The sequence below is a fragment of the Emydura macquarii genome, unplaced genomic scaffold (assembly GCF_026122565.2).
Source record: "Emydura macquarii macquarii isolate MOO-44397 ecotype Brisbane River unplaced genomic scaffold, CSIRO-AGI_Emac_v2 contig_383, whole genome shotgun sequence".
Taxonomy (NCBI): domain Eukaryota; kingdom Metazoa; phylum Chordata; order Testudines; family Chelidae; genus Emydura; species Emydura macquarii.
Window position 1 is genome coordinate 106,502 of NW_027130520.1, and position 20,307 is coordinate 126,808.

At 39.1% G+C, this 20,307-nt stretch overlaps 1 protein-coding gene across 2 annotated transcripts in view; it reads right to left on the bottom strand.

Moving 5' to 3' along the window:
- The window catches only part of PIP4P2 (phosphatidylinositol-4,5-bisphosphate 4-phosphatase 2), a 47,979-nt gene that overhangs the window by 25,295 nt on the left and 2,377 nt on the right, over positions 1–20,307 (bottom strand). Inside the window, exons 2-4 of one of the 2 annotated variants that reach the window (XM_067536254.1) lie at positions 12,463–12,608; positions 8,864–8,970; positions 6,550–6,673 (exon numbers count right to left, since the gene is read on the bottom strand). In XM_067536254.1, the coding sequence (XP_067392355.1) occupies positions 6,550–6,673; positions 8,864–8,970; positions 12,463–12,608 (377 nt within the window). Of the gene's footprint in view, positions 1–6,549; positions 6,674–8,863; positions 8,971–12,462; positions 12,612–20,307 lie in introns of both variants that reach the window. The other variant, XM_067536247.1, reaches the window with a different exon arrangement.

Consider the following 20,307-nt stretch of genomic DNA (forward strand, 5'->3'; position numbering starts at 1 on the left):
CAGCACAGTAGGAGATCAGAGATTTGGAACTTTGACACCTACTTCCCAGATCTTCCATCATTACTATGGTTAGCTCAGCTTCATCAGTGGTAGCAACAGTGGAAGCACGAGCACAAAAAAGGCTCCTACAATTGCTGATGTATTTGTCTACCATGTTGTCTAAGAGAAAGTCTACAGGACACAACGGCAGCAACTGTTGGCACCTTAACTACACTACTGTAGACATGTATTGGTAGAAAGGAACCAGTTATTAGTCAGAAATTTCCACTATAAGATCTACTGTACGTACTACCCAAGAATCTGGACCCTGAAGAAACATTTGCTGGGTCTCTAGAGATAATTAGAGGGCATTATAATAAGTGTTTCAGAGGACCCAGCTACATGATGGCTGCCTGGTTCCATGTGAGAGGCTGGCAGACCAGGTGCCAGTGTAACTCATGTGCCAAACAAGGAGATATCTCTTTAAGAACTGTATAAAGAAAGGGGGTGGGTAGAAATGAGCTGATCTGGGTTCACTGTTGCTAGGCAGATGCAAAATTAGCACTCTACATCCAGAAGTTTCTGGAACTGGATCTGATAGTTTTGGGTATACTCAATAGGTTCCCTGTAGCTGGACTCAGACTCCAGGAGGACAAACAATCAAGTCAGCTGCTTTCCAAAGGCCATGTGCCCTGTGCAGGTTTGGAGAAGCTAAGCCACAAGAGCAGGAAGTAAGGTGTTTTCCTTAACTCTGAAGCATTTTGCAGCAGGTTATTGATAGTTAATCTTCCAATAGGGAAGCCCTGGCAGCCATAATTATAGAACGGGGAAATTGGGACGGAAAACTAATTTATTTTAATTATAAACTTGGGAAGTTATGTGATTTTAGCCAAACTGTTTTAATTAAATTGTCTTCACTAGTATGAATCACCAGCTCTTCTCTTGTTGAAATGTGATGGAGGGGAAAGAATCATTTATATTTTGCTATTCTCAGTTCTGTATTTTTCTTGTGATGGGGGTTGGTTTGTTTTTTAAATCTGGATACTTAAACTGAGTGGTTGGTTAATTAGTTAGCTGACTAGCTAACAGTGATTTCAGAAGAGGAGGAGGAGGAAGAGTCTACATGGATTTGAGCTGGAGGATCCTACAAGCAAGATGAGAGAAGATATTGTTGAAGTGTGTTTGACTCAGCAGACCGTATAGATTTTGGTGATCAAAGATTGGAACTGAGACTCAGGTGAACTGAGTTGCTTTTGGGAACTCTGAGTTTCTACTCACTGTGTTTCTGTGAGGGCTGATCTGTTCAGATGTAATTTGTTTTCTTTATTTAAGTTTATGTATAACTATGAAGATAACGTATGAGGGTTATAAAGTAGCAAAGTTATATCGTAGAAATTAAATTATTATTTATTATGTTGTTTTATCATTATAAGATTTCATAAAGTTGGTACTTAACAATTAAATTCATTCCTTTCATCCTTTTGGACTTGGTTGTGGAGAGGTTAACCCTCTGCAATCCTTGCTGAAAATCCTCAATGACTGAATTCTGGGACTCCATGTGCATTTCCACGAGAGTTGTTTTTAGGTACTCGGAGAAGGACAGCAAAACTCTAAACCCTACCCCAACCAAAGTTACACCAGCTCATGCCAAGGCCTCAACTGAACAATGACAAAGGCATAGCTGGAAACCAGTCTGGCTCACCTGTGAGTTAACACTGTTAAAATAGATATTAGATTTATAAAAATGTGTTTAGACTTTATGAAATGCTTGTCAGTTGCCGCATTCATTAATCTCATTTATAATATCTGTATCCCATGTTTAAAATATTACCTTATAATGTTTGCTCAGTAACTATAAAAGTATTTGCTCTGCAACAATAAAGCCAGTCAGGAGAAAAGCATTATCAAGTGTGACACACTAGTTTACCACAAGGGGTGTCATCTCTTCTCCAACAAAAGACAGTAGACAAAAGACTTTGAAGAGGAGATGTGCACAACCACTCGTCCCATCAGCTTGAACTCTGGGGGAAGGGAATAAAAATCCCTGACAGGAAGAAATCATCATCTCTATGCTTCTTGATGTCGGGAGGGGGGGGAAAGGGGGGAGGGACGGGGGGGATTTCTAGGCATAAGCAAGAGTTCCCCAGTACTTCGCCTAGGTTAGCCATATAAGACTTACAGAGCTTGCATATTACAACAGCTTCTATTACCTTTTTGAATCTAAGACTAACTCACTTGAATGTGCTTTAACCTTATAAATAACTCTCTTAATTCTTCTTCCTTGTTAATAAATCTTTAGTTAGTTTATTGTAGGATTGGCTACAAGTGTTGTCTCTGGTGAGAGACCTGAGGATGCACTTGACCTATGGAAAGTGACTAGTTCTTTGGGTCTGGGAGTAACCTGAATATTATTGTGATTTTTGGTGCAAGGGAACATCTATAAAAAAGGCAAGCTTGCCTGGATGACAAGATAAACCAGAGTACCCCAGGGGACAGTGTGAGATTACATGTTGAGGCTATTACAGTTCTTGTTGAGTTCACACTTGATACCTGGTTGCTGAAATCTAAGTATAGAACTCATAACCAGTTTGGGTTTGTGCCCTGTTTCTTCACAGTCTGTCCTGAGGTTGGTACTCACAATCATAAGCCACTCCAGATTGCATGATACCATCTTTTAGCATAGATGAGACTACATTTTAGTGATGTATGGGGACTGCCACACTTGTAACTGGGTCTATAGTCAAAGTTATATTAGATATGAGCCCTCTATCACCTCACATGATTCCAAAATGGCCATTGTCTAGATTGTAGGAGAGAGGTTCCACTGCAATTCTGAGATAAGTGGGGATGCGGGTTACAAAATAAAAAGGACAAATACGAACTCAGAAGAGACAAGGAAATCCCAGTCTATATCCACTTCTTATGTGGCAATAAATGCCTTCACAGAATGGGTGAACAAACCACTACTCATGAGGGGGAAAAAAAGAGGGGGTAATGAGAAAATAGACATATATATATAAATAATATATAATATATAATAACATTTCATATATATGAAATGTTCTGCTTACGTTCCAGATTTATTTCTCTGGTTTACTGTCCTATTTAATACCACTTGTTTTTCAAATTGAAACCTCACTGAGGTGCTGAGGGGGATAGGTCCTACTTTGTTACTGTTATAATATAGTTTGGGACAGTTTTCCACACAGCAGGAAAACAGGCCAAAGTAATTAGATCCTGTAGCAAATTAAAAGTGGAAAATCAGCAATTTTTTGCACAAACAGTTTTCTGGTATCCTCTGGGGCGAGCACAAAAGCTGATCTACAGACTCAGCTGAACCAGGTTTAAAATATTACTCGGAGTGTGATTCCCTAAAACAGCTGTCAGATTTGCAGTCATGAATAAGATACTAAATCAGAAAACTCAGCTTTCTGAAGGTAGGTATATGCAAAGTAGTTTTTGTACTCTTGTTCATACAAAGAATCAAAGAACATTTCATAGCAGAGTAGATTCTAAATAAATTATGTAGTTTACAAATATGCATTACTCTTATAGATGCAGTAGAGAGGGACAAAGAATTAAAAACTCAGAGTTTGCAAGAACACCTGAACTACAGGGACTGGTAGGTTAGGAAATAGAATTTGATTGCATATGACACTGACTCCTTTCTAGTAAAACAATGCAATGTAAGGGCCTGTCTGCACTATGCATATTATTGTGTCATTATAATGCATTAAAACATAATATCGTGATTCTTTTATAATTGTTTAGTTTTGCCTGTGTAGATCCAGCCAAACAGCATTATGACAGTGTCACAGAATCAAGTTATGATCATTTACCAGACTGCACTCTTTTGTATTATGCCTGGCTCTAACAGGATTCCGTAACATAATTTTAACCAATTTGGGACCATCCACAAAGGCTAGATCAACCCATATTATAAGGTGATCTTTGATAAAATGCATACCATAAACAGGCCCTTGGAAGTATTTGGTCTTGAAGATTGAAGATTTAAAAAAAAAAAAAAAGATATCTTATGTATTATTTAAGAAATACTGTGTTCCTGTAATTACAAGGAAGCAGTCAGTTAAGGTTGTGCGTACAAGCTCAAATGTACTGATTTCTAAATGTTTAACCATGAAACTTTAACACTGGATTAAGGGGGAACCGATAGGTTACAAATGCAGCTGTCAATCACAGTTAACTCAAGCGATTAACTCAAAACCAATTAATTCGATTAAAAAACTTAATTGCGATTAATTGCATCTTTAATCACATTGTTAAACAATAATAGAATACCAATTTAAATTTATTATAAGTATTTTTGGATATTTTTCTACATTTTCAAATATATTGATTTCAATTACAACACAGAACACAAAGTGTATAATGCTCGCTTTAGTACCATGTAGGGGAGCATACAACTGTTTAGAATATACGGCATGTAAATACCTTGCAACACTATCTACAAAAGTGCCATAAAAATGGTGACGTAAATAAGAAGTGGGCAGCATTATCTCTTGTAGATGTAAACAAACCTGTTTGTCTTAAGTGAGTGGCTGAACAAGAAATAGAACGGAGTTGATTTGTAGGCCCCAAAGTTTTACACTGTTTTATTTTTGAGTGCAGTTATGTAACAAACAACAACTCGACATTTCTAAGTTGCCCTTTCGCATAAAGAGATTGCACTATAGTACTTGTATGAGGTGAACTGAAAATTACTATTTCTATTTTTTACAAGTGCAAATATTTGTAATAAAAATATTAATATAAAATGAACACTGTACACTTTGTATTCTGTGTTGTAATTGAAAATATATTTGAAAATGTAGATAATACCCAAAAATATTTAAATAAATTATATTTTATTATTGTTTAACAGTGCAACTAACATTGCAATTAATCACAATTAAATGTTTTAATCTCATGATTAATCGCAATTAAGTTTTGTAATCATTTCACAGCCCTAGTTACAGGAGGTATGATTTTATTTATTTAATTTAAAGAAAAAATGGGAAAAAAAGAAGAGTCATTAGAAGGAATTTCTGTCTCCAAGACTTCACAACTTCAGCATTGTAAAAAAACCTTTACAGATAGTGTGTATGAATTCATGATTCAGCTCACTAACCAGTGACTCTTAGCGCCTACAGCACTTCAGCACCCCTTGTAATTTAAACTCCAATGGTATTTAAGGTGGTTAGTGTGCATTTTAACTGATCTGTAAACGTACCCCTGGGGGAAAAAAAACATTCTGTAGCAAAACCACCACAAGGAAGCCCCTCTCTTGGACCCATTACAAGGCAAACAGCAGCCCCTTTACATTTAGCTACAGGTAAACCAGAGTCTATCCGTAGCCCTTGCACACCTTACAAGGTTGGACAGAGCCCTTGCTTTAGCAAGGTGACACTGGTCAGTTGACTGTGAAAACAATTTAGCTGCAAGTGCTTGCTTTGGCCATCTTTTCATGGGGGCGTAACTAATGCACTCTGCAACAATGTCTACTATGCATGCTCACAACATGATTTTCAAACACACATTTCTGAAATCAAGTCTAATTATGCATGCATTACATCTCTACAAGGTCTATTCTATAGTCAATTTCAACGTTCAAACCTCATGTATTACAACAACAGGGCTATTCAACAAATGGTTGCATAAATATTTTTATAGTGGAAAAAGAATTTTCTCCTAATCCTCCTATTCTAAAACAGCTGAACATTTTGCTCAAACTTTCAAATGACTTTTTACCTTTGGTCTCAAACTAGAGCTCCAATCCTACATTGATTTACATGTGAGCATAGCTTCAAAAGGACTATCCACTTGATAAAAGTTATGGATGTGCTTAAGTCTGGGCAGAACTGGAGTTCAAGCATGGAGAATTTTATCCAGATGTGAAAGTTTCAGAAAGTTATGAGCATCTGAAAAGTGAACTATAATAGAAACAATTACATATGTTTATCTATCACAGAATATAATCAGCACTGTATTGAAACAACAATAGACCCTTAAACAATAGTGTTCCATGAGTAATATATTGATTATTGGCCTGACTCTTTTGTAGATGGAGAGAATAGTGGGGGATTTTCTTGAAGCAGCACAAAAGAATACCCAGGTACAAACCGTATACCCAAGGTGGTATCTATGTCTTAACAATCAACTCACAAAGAACTTTGGTTCCATATCAACACTGCACTGTGGGATAGGCTCTTGGAAGAAGTTTCACTGATTTCAGTGATACTGCACTGATGTACCTGAGAGGAGAATTTAGCCCTTCAGCTACATCTACACTTGGAGCTGGGGGTGTGTTTCCCAGGTCACAGAGACGTACACATTCTGTGTAACTGGGATAGCACAGATGGTAGCTCAGGGTAACCATCTGAGTACATGCCCTGGGGGTCGGGGATGGTATGTACTTGGGCAACTTACCCCTCCTACCCTGGCTACACTGCTATTTCTAGCTCACTTGCTTGAGCAGAGCTAGTGCAGACACTGCTACATGAGCTGAGAATCACAACCCCAGCTCCCAGAGTACGCGTAAACCATGGCACTACAAAGCACATTGGTACTTACCAGGAATGTATTTCCGCAATGTCCGCACACCACCCGAGTACCTTCTGGCTGAACTGGCAAGGCAGGCTGGGCTGGCTGCTCTTCAGGAATCAACATCACTGGACCAAGGTTAATGATGCGTCTACTGTGGTAGGAACATTAAACATATACATCATGTCATTAGACTAACGAGGGGAAGGGATGATGCATTTAGGTTATTAGCTCTGCAAGACCTGACCAGATATATGACGACTGTAAAGTGGAATCTACTTGTTAGTATATGTGCATCAAATTTAAGACTTTCATGACAGTGTTTTCCAAAGAGGTAAGGAAGACACCATTTTCTTTAATAAAAGATTATATAAAGATCCATGTAAATGGCTGCAGTTTCAAGAAGAGAGGCCCAGCCAGAAAATGGCAGAGTACAGCTTGGGATGTGAAGAAGGGAGTACTGAGAGTCAGAAAGTCTGGGATGACCAAGTATTCAGGCTTGTGAATAGGGATAGGTGGCAATGGCTGGGGAAACACACAGTTTCCACAAAGAGGAGCCATCCAGCCAACATCCTTCCCCAATTAAACTCTCCTTTTCCTTCGAAATCAGGCATCCCTCCTCACCCCTTCTCCAAACAGATTTTTTTCTTCCCATAGGACTCTCTTTCTCTTTCCCACACACTCCAAGCCAAGACAGGCCAGGGAGTCTCCTTGCCTCTTCTGTGGTCACAATCTCTGCCCACAGAGGGGATATCCAACACTCCCCTCAGACTGCTTACCTGGCAGCTTTGGCAAGCAGTGAAAATATGCCCAATTTACAAGACGACACGCATGCACTGGGAGAAAACATCAGGTTCCGTAAATCCCAGACCATGAGGCATGGACAGATTGTGGGAGATACCTGTTTATTTCCCAGGAGTTTCGCTCAGTAGGACCCATCACAGAGGATGACTCAGATGACATTAGCCATCTTTTACATCCACCCAAGAGTTGGCAATGGGAATGAGAGCTGGCATAGTGTCATTCAAATGGAGAGGATCAGAAAATACCAGGAATCCAATACAGTTGAACCCACTTAAGAGAAAAACAACTATTTATTTAAAAGGAAATCTTTTTCTTATACACGAAATTATTTAGCATTTAGTTAGCCCTAAATAGGGCATTTTGTATCAACTAGAAGAAAATAAATCACCAATTTTGAGCTCCAAAACCATTTAATGTCAACTTTGCCACATGCTTGGTTTTGTATTTTTAAGTTAACCACACTATCATTTCATGTTTCCTGTTTGCTCACATGGCTTGTATACACAAAAATGACAGTATATGGAGAAGAGAGAAAAAAAAAAAAGCCAAGCACAAAGGATCACGTAATCCGCATGTCATTGCTCCCCATGCCATGCTGCCACCGCTAAGCCTCAGCTAAATCCCCTTCAATGTGGAAGACAGGAAACACTGGCTGGGCATTCTCTGTGAAGGCCCTTTACTATAGAATGCAATCCCCAATCTTGCTCTCCTTCAAGGAGAGCTGCTGAAGAAGCATATACTGTTGGGACTGATGTTTTAACAAAAATTAGGTAATTTGGTTTATTCTGTGCTTCCTGGTTGTCTAGTACATAATGTGTCTCTTTAGATTTATGGAATGAAATCCTTGACTTCAATGAGGCCAGGATTTTACTTATTGTGTTAAAGTATGCAGTGTCATCTGGTGTGCGCAAGACAGATGCCTCTTATTTATTTTAGAATTCTAAAGATTAGCATAAACATCAGATCAGTTTATGTTAACTAGTCTATGTTCACTGGCTAATTTTATTTTATTTTATATTTTAAGAAAGGAGCAGGAAGGATTTCTGCTATGGAAAGTTACAAGAGTTTCAAGTTATTCGCCACAGAGTTACTATAATGCAAGTTGTGTGTTTCACCACTTTCCCATGGAATTACTATAAAATTGAGTTTGCAGGAAATTATGCACAATATTTCCCAGAACTTTTAAGTTGTCTCCCCACTGTACTGTATGCTATTCATTTCATATAATCCTCATACAGTATCTAACATATAACTTGCACAATATACTATTCCATATTAAATATATTTAAAAAACATTCTTGAAACTGATATCAAACAGGTTAGAGAAATAGTTATTATCGCACAAGTAATACAGTTTTCTTCTTTAAATATGTTAACCTAATGAATCCAATAAATTTCGGTCCACACAGACCAGTGGACAAATATTTATGCAGTGTTAATGAAAGCAGACACACTTTGATAAATGTATGATGCTAATAATGACATTAAAATATTTATAACATTCACATCACCTTTGTCATTAACATTCTTTAGGTCTTACCAGTTGGGTCTCGGACATCCTATTCGCCGGGACGTATCCTTACAGATAAGGAGACAATTACATGGACATCTAACATACTTCTTTCCTGAAGGAGGGTTTTTGATCGGCTAGACAATAAATAAATAAATAAATAAATAAAATAAACCATCAGAAATTTTATATAAAATAGTGAACTCTTTTTTTTTTGCTAGTTTCCTAAGTACTTAAACAGAGTTACTGATGTGACATGAATCCAAAGGTAAGAAAAGGGAAGTACAGTTTCTCTCTTTATAGGACAGAACTTGTAAGGATACATGGGTAAAGTTTTAACAATAAACAATGAAGGTTATTGATTGGCATCCTAACTTTAGCTGAAAGAGTAGGAAAATGCTTTTGTCTCACTTTTTAGTTGAAGATAATACTAAATTAAGTCCTGGTTCCACAGGTGTATTTGCATGAATTTGTGAATGCATTTTATTTGAACTCTGTAGCCCTTATATTTGATTTTATAAAATGAATCCTAAGAAAGCTAGTATTTCACACACTGCCACTTGAATGCTTCAATATCCACATCTCCCTCACTATTCTCTTGTTCTATCTATATATTCACTATTATATACACACACCCTCACCCATGTAATATACAGTCTCTAGTAAGAGATTTGTATATAAAAAAAATAAGCAACCAAGGATTTTGTAGCCTAGTGGACTAAGTGTCCAATTCATATTTTAAAAACCTACAAAGTTGCAATTTTATTAAACGTTCAAAACCTACAAAGTTGCAGTTTTATTAAACGTTAAGCAAGGATATTTGTTTAGAAAACATTTTAATTAAGAGACAAAGCCTACGTGTCCCACTGACTGCAACAGGTTTACTTACGTAAGTAAGTAACAAAGACCTTTTGGGAGTTATGTGCCTAAATACCTTTGAGAATCTGGACCAAAATGTATCCATTCTGTTAATTATTTAAGTTATAATATAATATAGAACAAAATATCTGAAATATTATCTGCGTGTATTTGTACAGAGCCTAACGAAATAACGTCCTGGTCCATGAAAGGGCTATGTGCTGTGATACTACAAATTAAAGTCAGGTTTCTGTGTTCATTCTCTAAGAGTTAATCACAAACACCTAAAGCAAGGACCTGTATTTTTATATCATCTCAGGAGTTCCTGCTAACAGTGTTCAGATGAAGCACATTTTTATTGTTAGAACAACCCCGCTCCCTCTTTCTTTTTCAACAATTAAAATATACGTTTAAAAATATTTTTAGAATTTCTCAACTTTTTCTGCGTTATTCAAATGATTAAACTAGATGGTCATAATGTTCCTTCCTAAGAATCTATGAAATAATATTAACTTGTTTCTATCAGTGTGTTCACACATTAATTGACATATTTCTAATGGAAAAGTTTTATTATATACAAAGCTGGTAACTCACACAGAGTTAAGGTTGCCAGACACATCCCATTATAAGACACTGTTTTCAATTACTCAGCCGAACTTTAATCATTAGGGCTGAAATTTTCCATGTCTGGTGACTGCCTCAGGCTGAATATTTTTGGAAAGTTTCAGCAAAAAGGGTTCAGCCATTTCTGAGAATGAGGTTAGGGAAATACGTTACTTTGCCTATGTTAAAAAAAATTCTTCCAAACATTTTGTTGAGGAGTTCTAGCATCTCCATTGTTCTAACTTTGGTGCAAAGCCTTGGAATTTGATAGGAAGTTAAGTCTAATGTCAGAGATATGCCTTTTGCCATCCCCATGGGAAATAACCCATAGTTAGTCAAGCTCTATACCTTTGAAAACGTCACAGCTCTCACATACTTGTGGACTTGGAAAGTCTGGTAGCTACATTCTCCAAAGATTTCATCTGTACTGGGAATCCTCCAGCGCAGGGCTGCTGGGGAACTTTCCCTGACATTGTTGCTCCCACATGCCAGGGGCTGCTGTGGTACCAGGCACAAGAACTGAGAAGCTGGTAAGGTAAAACTGGGATTGGCTAGGTGAGGAGGCAGAGACTCGGACAAGGCAGAGAAAAGGCTGAGACAGAGGGGCAGTAACCTCTAGAGAATGTGGAATTAACCTAGAATTCCCAAGTCTCAACGGTCCTGTGCTGTCAGCGAGCCACCGTCATTATGTGTGGATGAGTGGGTTAAATTCAGTACAGGGACACGAACCACATGATATAATGCTGATCAACTTGGCTTGGAGAGGTGGGGGAAATGACGCCATTGAGAATAGCCCTCCACTGCCCCTCCAATCTTCTCTGCCCAGCCAAACCCCTCTGAAGTGTATGGAAGGGATTTCTGCTGAGTTGGAGAATTCCACTTAGGATCCAAAAATCTTCCTTCTTCAATTTAATGGAAATGATTTATTTCTGCTGTAAGCATGATGCTCTGCGCCCATCCAAGGGGAAGAGGCACATCTGTCCCTTACTGTGTAACACTGCAGTCCTTGATATGGGAAGCATAATGAAATCCATATCCATTGTTTGCATTTATAAGTATGTCAAGGGGTCACTATAGATTTCAGGTCCTGAAAAAATTTACATCTTTGTTTTTAAATAAGAGGGATAGGAGGAGTTTACAAATACAGCATAAACTTTCTAAACAATATTTAAAACTAATGTCTTTAGAGTATTATTTAAAACAACAGTGCATATATTCAGCAAAGTACACACATGTAGACCAGTGGCTGGATTAGGCATTGTGTTCCTTATTTTACATTATTCATAGGGGGAATTCTGTGCCACTGCGCAATGCACAACAGCATCAGACTGTTTCCCTCCCTTGATCCATGGGCTCTGGGGCCAAAGGAATAAGGATGTCTGGACTGGGGACGGGGGTGCCCCATGGCTGGGCTCTGGAGTGGGGTGGAGAAGGCATGGGTGTCTGAGACCAGAGGGGCAGAGGTTTCCCTGAAGGTGTGCCCAGTTGGCACGTGAGACACATTCAGACTGAGGCATCCAACAAAAGCACAACACAGAAAAAGGAACTATTATAGCAGTTTCTTTAACTCTACTCCTGGGGGGAATCTTTTTTGTTGTTTGTACTGTTACAGACATACTTGCTGACAGGTATTTTGAAACTGGTGTGACTATATTGTGTTATTTTGACAAATAAAATATGTAAATTTTTAAATATTGTGCGCAGAATTGTTATTTTTTTGGCACAGAATTTCCCCAGGAGTATTACATCTAAAATACCTAAGGCACCTCCATTGTTTTGGCCACATCTAGAAATACTGCCCCCTTTTTTCCCTCCTACCCCTCAAAAAGTGTAATTTTCTGAGCCTGTCATCTCATGCTGTCTCATCTCTTCCTAGAACATCAGGGATGTAGCTTCTGCTTTACCTGACTCTCTCAACCCTTTGACTTCCCATTTGCTAAGAATAAGAGATAGAAAGCAAGATGCATTCAACCTGACACAAGTAGACTTAGGAGCCTGAAGACTTTATTGCCTCTGTACATTTTTGCTGGTAACAGAGAACAGTGTCCCCCCCACTCCCCTTGTGTCAATAATCCTTGAATAAGCATGTTAGCTCTCTAGTAATCAGTAATACTGACATACCCTTTCTACATAACCAGCAATAATGGAAAATCTAAAAACCCATTTACCGTAGCTTCATTGCAAACCGTGCACTTAACGACATGCTGGTGAAGCTTGCCATCCAAATTGATTAGTGATTGGCACACACGGCAGTTTATTACAGGAACACCACTGGCATCAGGACTGGCAATGGCGGTATACGGAGGTGGGAGTTCTGCTGCAAAGAAATGATGAAGCCGTTCAAAAACCAAGCCAACAGAGTGCTCAGAGTCACTCTACAGCAGAAAATATTTCCGATGGTTTAATTAACTTAAGACACCAAATCAGAAAGTTAGTGGTTGATGTTATTTATCTATGATTAATCACAGAACTGATTAATTTACAATTTTTACCCAATATTCTGTATTGACACATTAATCCTACTTCTATAACCATACTATAGAATACTGAAAATACAGAAGCATCTCATCACACATTGGGAAGGCAATAAGAGGTGACATGTCTGCCTCTGTAATACTGCATTTATGTCTAGGCATTTCAATACCAGAGAGATGTGGCCAAATTCCAAAGATTTCAAAGAGAAACAAAAACAACTAGGGGGTGGGGACAAGAAAGATTAACTCCTGGAAGGAAAATGAAAAGAGGTAAATAAAATATTCATAGCTTGGGTAAGTGGGAAAGTCCTGACAAGCATTTATATTATCTGAAAAGAATGCAACACTGGGACAGATATATTTAGTGTGGTACAAAAAAGAGTAACACTAGATGAAATCTGGTAAAATTAAAAGAAAGGAAATTTTGGCTCTAGCAAGAATAGTTCCCCTAGAGCAAGGGCTATCGCCCAATCCTGCAAGGTATTGAAGGCACACCCTGAAGATTCTGAGAGCCCTCAACTCCCTTTTACTTCAGTGGAAGTGGAGAACATTTGGCACCTCTCAGGATCAGGCTCTTTAAGAACATGGATTAGTCCCTTGATGGAAATTTGTGTAAAACAATTCTGCATTTGGTGCCAGAAGAGGTGGAGTAGTTAGCCTAGTAGATCTTGAAGTAGTAGGCTGGACTGATCAACCTAGGGGCTCCTGCTTTCAGCAGTCACACAGACAAGTTTTGAGTTTTAGGGGAGGGTGTTCTGTTGACTGGCATATAAATGCAAATGCAGCTTATGTAATGGAGTGGAAGAAAATGTTAGTCATTTAAAAACAACAGCTCAGCACTGTGTGGGAACAAAAAGGTCTTCTGCCCTTTTGAATTAACAGATTTCCTTTTCTCCATCCCAGTGTCTGTAAGAAACCCGGAAGGAAAGAAGAGAGTAGGTCCCCACTACAGTTTATACACATGTTCTTAAATAGGGAATTGCAGTAGGCAATAGAAAACAAACAGTTTAACACTCTACAATAACACTGCAAAATTCAGTCGAGTGCACAACAGTCCCAAGTAAAGTTTTACCAGTATAATACCTTGAGTCTATTTTAGTCACTTTTATTCCAAGATACTAATTATATAAAGAGCACTAAATATGTTGTGAGAAGGAGGTAAAAATTACTGGCGCTCAAGGCCTGAAAACAGCATAAAATAGAAAATGTTACAAAAGAGCTCCTCTTGAAGCATGGAGCCAAGAGACACTGAATAAACGATACAGTAGTTCACAGCTGAACTATCAACAAACATTTCAGAGAAACCAAAAAAGAGTTGCATGGTATTTCTACCCCAAAAAAAATAAAGCAAGCAGTGCTGAGCAAAACAGTAGATGCTGGAAAGTATTAGAGGGCTATTATTAAAGCTGACAGGCCTAATGTTAGTTCTAGCAAATTTGTTTAAGCTTGTGGAGAGACTACCTCATTCCTTCCCTCCATTCCTGTGAGCAGGTAGGGTATTGAAGTACTCAGAAAAATCTACAATATATTTCCTGATGATGAGAAATCACAATCCTCTAAGATACTGTTAAAGTCTGTTTCTTTGTTGTGTAGTCTACACAGACTTTGTGAACAAAAAAGCTGGATTCTTGTAAATTTCAGACTCAAGTCTGCTAACATTTGCACTGGTAAAATTCTGGAGTAACCCCACTGACATATATGAAGTTACTTCATAATTACACCAGTACATCTGAGAACAGAATCTGGCCCTTCATTATTTAGGATAGCCATCACCCTTTGCAGAAACCAATACACTCTTGCAGAGGTTTGAGTAACTTCAGAACAAGAATATTTTAATCATTGTTTATTTTCCGAAGAACTGCACTACTATTAATGCCTGGGGATGCCTATATTTGGAGACACAAGTAAAGCTCTCCACATTCTCAGTGCAAGACTACCCACTACTAGAGAAAGAAGCATGTACTGTGACCAGCAAGAACCCAAACTAAAAACATTTGGAGTCTGGAAACTAGCAATATTCTCATCTGCACACACACTATAAACAGATCAGTGTAGTTAAAAAAGGAAAAAAAAACTGAGATGATTGAAAGTTGGGAAATTCAGATAGGTGTGATGCCTGGGCTGCTGCTGCTAGGGCAGCCATAAACACCTTTCCACCATCTGTTGAGCAGTCAGCTCTTGCCACAAGAAGAGTTAGCTCAATAACAAAGGCATAACATCTAGCAGGCTAAGAAGAGAACTAAGAACAAGGGTGAGACCCAAGGACCCATTGATGCCAACTGGCAGAAATCATAGAGATGCATAAGGCTTACAGAGATCCGCTGGGACTGGTATTTACATTCTAGTTTACCAAAGAGAATCATATACGATTTATAATGAAACAATTATCTTTGTGAAATGCATGTTCAGATAATATGTATGAAGATATGTATATACATTGCAAATTACGCTTTTAAGCCATTGTAATTAAAGGCAGGTCACTTAGAGGTAGTGTGCCTAGCTAAAGGCAGGTTCCACAAGACAAGAGGTAAGAGACAGTCATCTCTCCTAGCTGACCATTGTGTACTGCATGTCTTACTACAGGATTCTATTTGCCTACTGAATCAAATGCTAAGAAGTCTGTGGGGACTTCAGGAAAAGAAATTAACAGGAAGAGGTGAGCAGCTGGGAGGTGGGGGCTGTATACAGGAGAGGAACAAAGGACTGTCTAATATATTTAGGGGTTCGGAAAGAAGCAAGGGCATCCTTCATCAGGAGAGAAACTGTCAGCATACTTTGTCTCAGGAGAGGAAATCTGGTTGAAAAACGCTGTTTGAAAGACTTTGGGTAAGCAGTACCTTATTAGACAAGAGGGCATTGTGTTAGCCAAGCTTAGTTTGTAGAATGCACATTCTGATTTTATTTTCTATGTAACCCTTTATTTCCAATATTTCTGTTTGCTACCACTGGAATCTCCATTCTTTGTTATATTTGCTTTCTCTCTAAACATAACTGAATGCTGTGTATTAGGCAAAACTGTGTTCTAAGGTATGATTAGTAAGCTGCAGCATATTGTTCCTTTGGGAACAGAAAATCTGCTAATTCTGTGAGTGTCCAGTGGTTAGGGGGCTGGACATGATGGGGGAAACTTGGAGTATTCAGGGATTGGAGTGTGCCTAATACTAGCCTACATAAGGGACAGCAGAGCTCATAAGGGCTGTGGGGGGAGGGGAGGCGGCGGTACATGTGTTGCCTGCAGTTGGGAGATTCAGAGAGCTGGCCCATGGCAGGCACAGACAAGGCTTTTTCACGCTAAGGGCAGGTGGCAGCAAGGTGCCTAACAACCCTGCGTGCCACTGGGAAAAGTCACAAAGAGACTTCTGCCTTCTAATCCTAGCCCCAAGAGCAATTCGTTCAGAGGCTGTAATCATAGAAGATATGGGTTGGAAGCAGGGTTACCAACTGTCTGTAAGTTTACGGACAAGTCAATAAATATACAATTTTAACACTGTTCATAAACGTGTAAATGAATGAAAATGTCCATGAAATTGGGTAGAAATAAAACGTATTGTATTTTGACATTTGATTGTTGTCATTCAGAATCACTTCTTGTATCATAAAACTACACTGAGGATGACTTTGTCAATTTCCTGTTTTCTATTATTGCACATGCCCAAAGAATCCGATTGATCAATTAACTGCAGCTAAAAACAATTGCATAATTCCAAATTCTTGTGTACAGAATATCATTAGTGCACACTTTTCTAACATCATTGTATTGTTTATGGTATTTTTAGTGATGTCAGTAAAAAGTTTACTGTGTCAGTTAAAAAAAAAAAAAAATCAACTTCAGATCCTCATGTCAGTAAAAACTAAAATGCAAGGTTGGCAACCCCCAACCCCCTGCTCAAAGCAGGACCAAGTAACCTGTGCCTCGTTTTCCCCTTCCATAAAAGAAGGGTAACAACACTTGCCAACTATTGTGTTGTGACAATTGTTTGGAAAATGCTATAAATCCTGGAGGTCACCAGAATGCACACAAGTTCCCAGCGCCTGGGCGTCGACCAACCCACAGAATTGCTGTTTGCCTGGATGACTGTCCTTGAATGCCTTTTTAAATACTGGCAACATGCATGACGGAACCCAGCACAAGCAAGTCTTCTTTCACTGCAGCCATACTCTGATGGAGACTTGAGATCGGTCAAATAAGACTTCTAATGGAAAGAATCACTACCATAGCCCCATATTAGAGCTGTAGAGCATAGATACTAATATTCTGTTACACCAGTTGCTTCCAATACTTCAGGTTATTATGATTATTTTATAGACTAGCACTGGACCTGATGTTGACATCTGAGCTATAACAGCAAGGCTGGGCAAAAAGATCAGTCCAGAATGAAGGAAATATTGAGGCTATAATCTTCATGCTAAAAAAAAAAAAATGCATTCAGAGGTGTTCCAAAAACAAACAAACACCAATAATTAAATTTCAAGAGTATACTGTAAGGGAGAAGAAAAACAGATTCCTTAGGAATCTACCAGTCATTAACTCTTAATAGAAATGCAGACAGCTTTCAAAGCACATTAATATAATACTTGCAGATGGCTTTTTTAATGGCCTGAATTTCAGACTCAATATTTTTGGCATTTGTAAGATACAATTTACTGACAGCAATAAAACAATTCATATGCACAGGCCTAGTATTCCTGACATCCAGTCATTTCCAGCGAATCTTGCTTTTACAAGCCATAGATCTTTTCAGAGCACACGTTGTAATGAAGTCTGATTCTTGCTATAAACCATAGTGTCAATAGCTACATTATCAATGTTACTTCTAACAAAAGGAAAACAACAGCTACAACAGATCAGCAATGCAGAGTATCCTAGTTCAAGCTAGGAGATGGATCCCTTTCTGCCCAGGATAGGAATCCTGTGGATGGAGTAATGTACTCAGCCCCCCTAGAAAGCCATATCTCATATTACTCTTGAAAATCCCTCCTCTGCCTGACATTCAGAAAAGCAGAGACCATCTCCAAAGGCATCCAGGTTTTCTTGGCCAGAGAGATCCTCTGTGCTGTGATTCTGGGCCTAAAGAGGGGCACAAAAGGGGGAGGGTAAATGGAGGTAATGAAGAATACTTTGAGAAAAAGAAGTTATTCCTCTAGTTCAGTGCCTCTCAAAGTATAGTCTGCAGCCATCCAGTGATCCACAGAGTCATTGCCGTTGGTCCACAAATAAGACAGACAGGCAGTTAGTGACTGGGCAAGGAGATAGTCCAGATGAAGGTTCCCTTCAACATGCACTGCATAATGACAAAGCTAGAGGTACACTTCACTACATGAAACAAACTTACTCCTGCCAATAAGAGGTTATAGTCTAAATGAGCTGGCCAGCAGAACCATGGCTCCAGTGCATCCTCTGTCACAGGCATGCCGCTGGAGTATTTCGCTACAGTGTGTATCCTGCTGCTCCTCTCGGTAAGAACATGCATGCCTACTATCTGCTCGCCATAGCGTGTATGCTTGTGAGTTAGGCATTTCCAAACCTCTAACAAGAAAACAATTCCTACCACACTCCTGTGTGCTTTTGAGAGATCCCACTCTGCTACTGCTGTGAACAAAAGATGCTCCCTATGCACTGGTGCTTCCAATGCACCCCACTGAGTCCTGGGGATGTGCACACACTCCTCAATATTAAAAAGGTGGTTCTCTCTCTTTGAAGAGTTCATAAATAACAATAACAAAACTAAGTGCATCCAGCATCTACTAGCCTGAAAACAGGCTGTTAGCCTAGGTGAAAAATAACTGGGTCACTAGGGCCCAAAAGAAGCAAAGGCAGAGGAAAGAAGCAGGAATTTCCTCTCCAAAAGGAGGGTGCTGCTACACCCCCAAGCCACATTTAAGCCTCTCCAATTTAATGGAATAAATCAGCTGTGGGTACTGTATTTAACTAAAATATGTCCAGATATTTAATGCACTCAGAGAGGGTTCACAAACCAGAATGGTACTGCAACCCCATACTCCAGATTGCAATGCACTGAGGAGGGATCCAGACCCAGTCCCATGGGACAGGAGCTGCCATTGTGAAGTGAGTGCAGGGTGGGCACCCCAGACTTCCCCTCATTGCTTTTGCACCCTGGGGTATTTTTGGAAGGGTGGAGAGGCCTCCTTTTCAGATTTTGCTCCTGCCTCCTAAAAACCTCTGTGCAGCCCTGCACTCAGCTCCAGACATTGGAGGGCACTGCTCCAAGGAGCTACAAAGCAAGCTCCACTGTGCCTTTACACGCCACATCCCTAGACCTGAAACCGAGGGTGGGTAGGAGACAGGAACTGATCTCTGAGTGGATGACAGGTAAGAAGGGGCGCAAGATGAAGGCAGGAGAATCTCCTTTCCATGGCCTGCACTCCTGCTCGGTCCTAGTGATCCAGGGATTTTGTTGCTTGTTCAACCAGCAAGCACAATCCACTGGGTGCTCCCCCATGATCTGCTTTCGGCACCTCACCCCACCACTGAAGAACTCGTGCTTCAGCACCTCTGCAGCTCCTAAGACTTACAAGAGAAGGTTTCTCCTGCACATCTCCTGAGGTGTATGGGACAGCCTATCTCGTGGTATGTAGCTAAACAGTATCAGATCATAGAATGAGCAACCTTAACTCTGCCCCTTGTGTGAACACATTACAGTGCAGTCTTTATTAGTTAAACCAGCCTAAATGTATTATACATTTTCTTTTTAACTGCCAAGTAGCCTGCCTTAAAAGTAATTTAGATACAGAGGCTATTAACCAGGAAACTACAGCAACTTAGCCTATATACTGGATGCCAGCAAATTTTCACTATTCCTTCATTTTGTTTTGCTAGTATAGCTTAATGTGCACTTTCATATAAGTGAATTGTATAGGCTATCTGGCATACACACTTAGCACAACAAAATGTTTAAGGACCCTATTAACATATGGATTCTGCACCTTTTCTATGGGAGAAGTATAGAATGTATTAATAAAAATATTACAGGTATCAAAATCAGTCAAGCCTGTTGCTTCCTCCTTCCATCTGAACATGTAATTTAAGTGCTGGGCTCTCTCACAAATATTCACCGATGACATCATAGAAACTATGAAGTAATAACATTACTTGGAAGGAGAACGAGGTTTCAGCCAAGTGCTACAACATAAGCTTATATCTGGGTTCAAATGCAAGCCACTGCACTGAGGCATCCTCATTACATAATTAATCATAAAATTTTCAAAAATGAACATAGAGTAACAGTTATGGAACAAGGACTTCTAGGAAAAAAGTAACTGAACATGAGCATTCAAAATGCCTGAAAACCAATATACTTTAACGTTAAGAAGGTTATAAATATAAGGAATGATGTCAACCCTTCATTAGATCCCACAGAAAGAAAATCCAGTCTCCATGACCTGTTTTGAGGACTGCGTTACTGGTTTGTGTAATTAAGAATGCCACATGGTGGTTAATTTTAACAAAGAGCCTAGCAGAGATACATTTTCATGTCCATATTTCCTGTCAGATCAGAGATTACACAAAAATATATATTT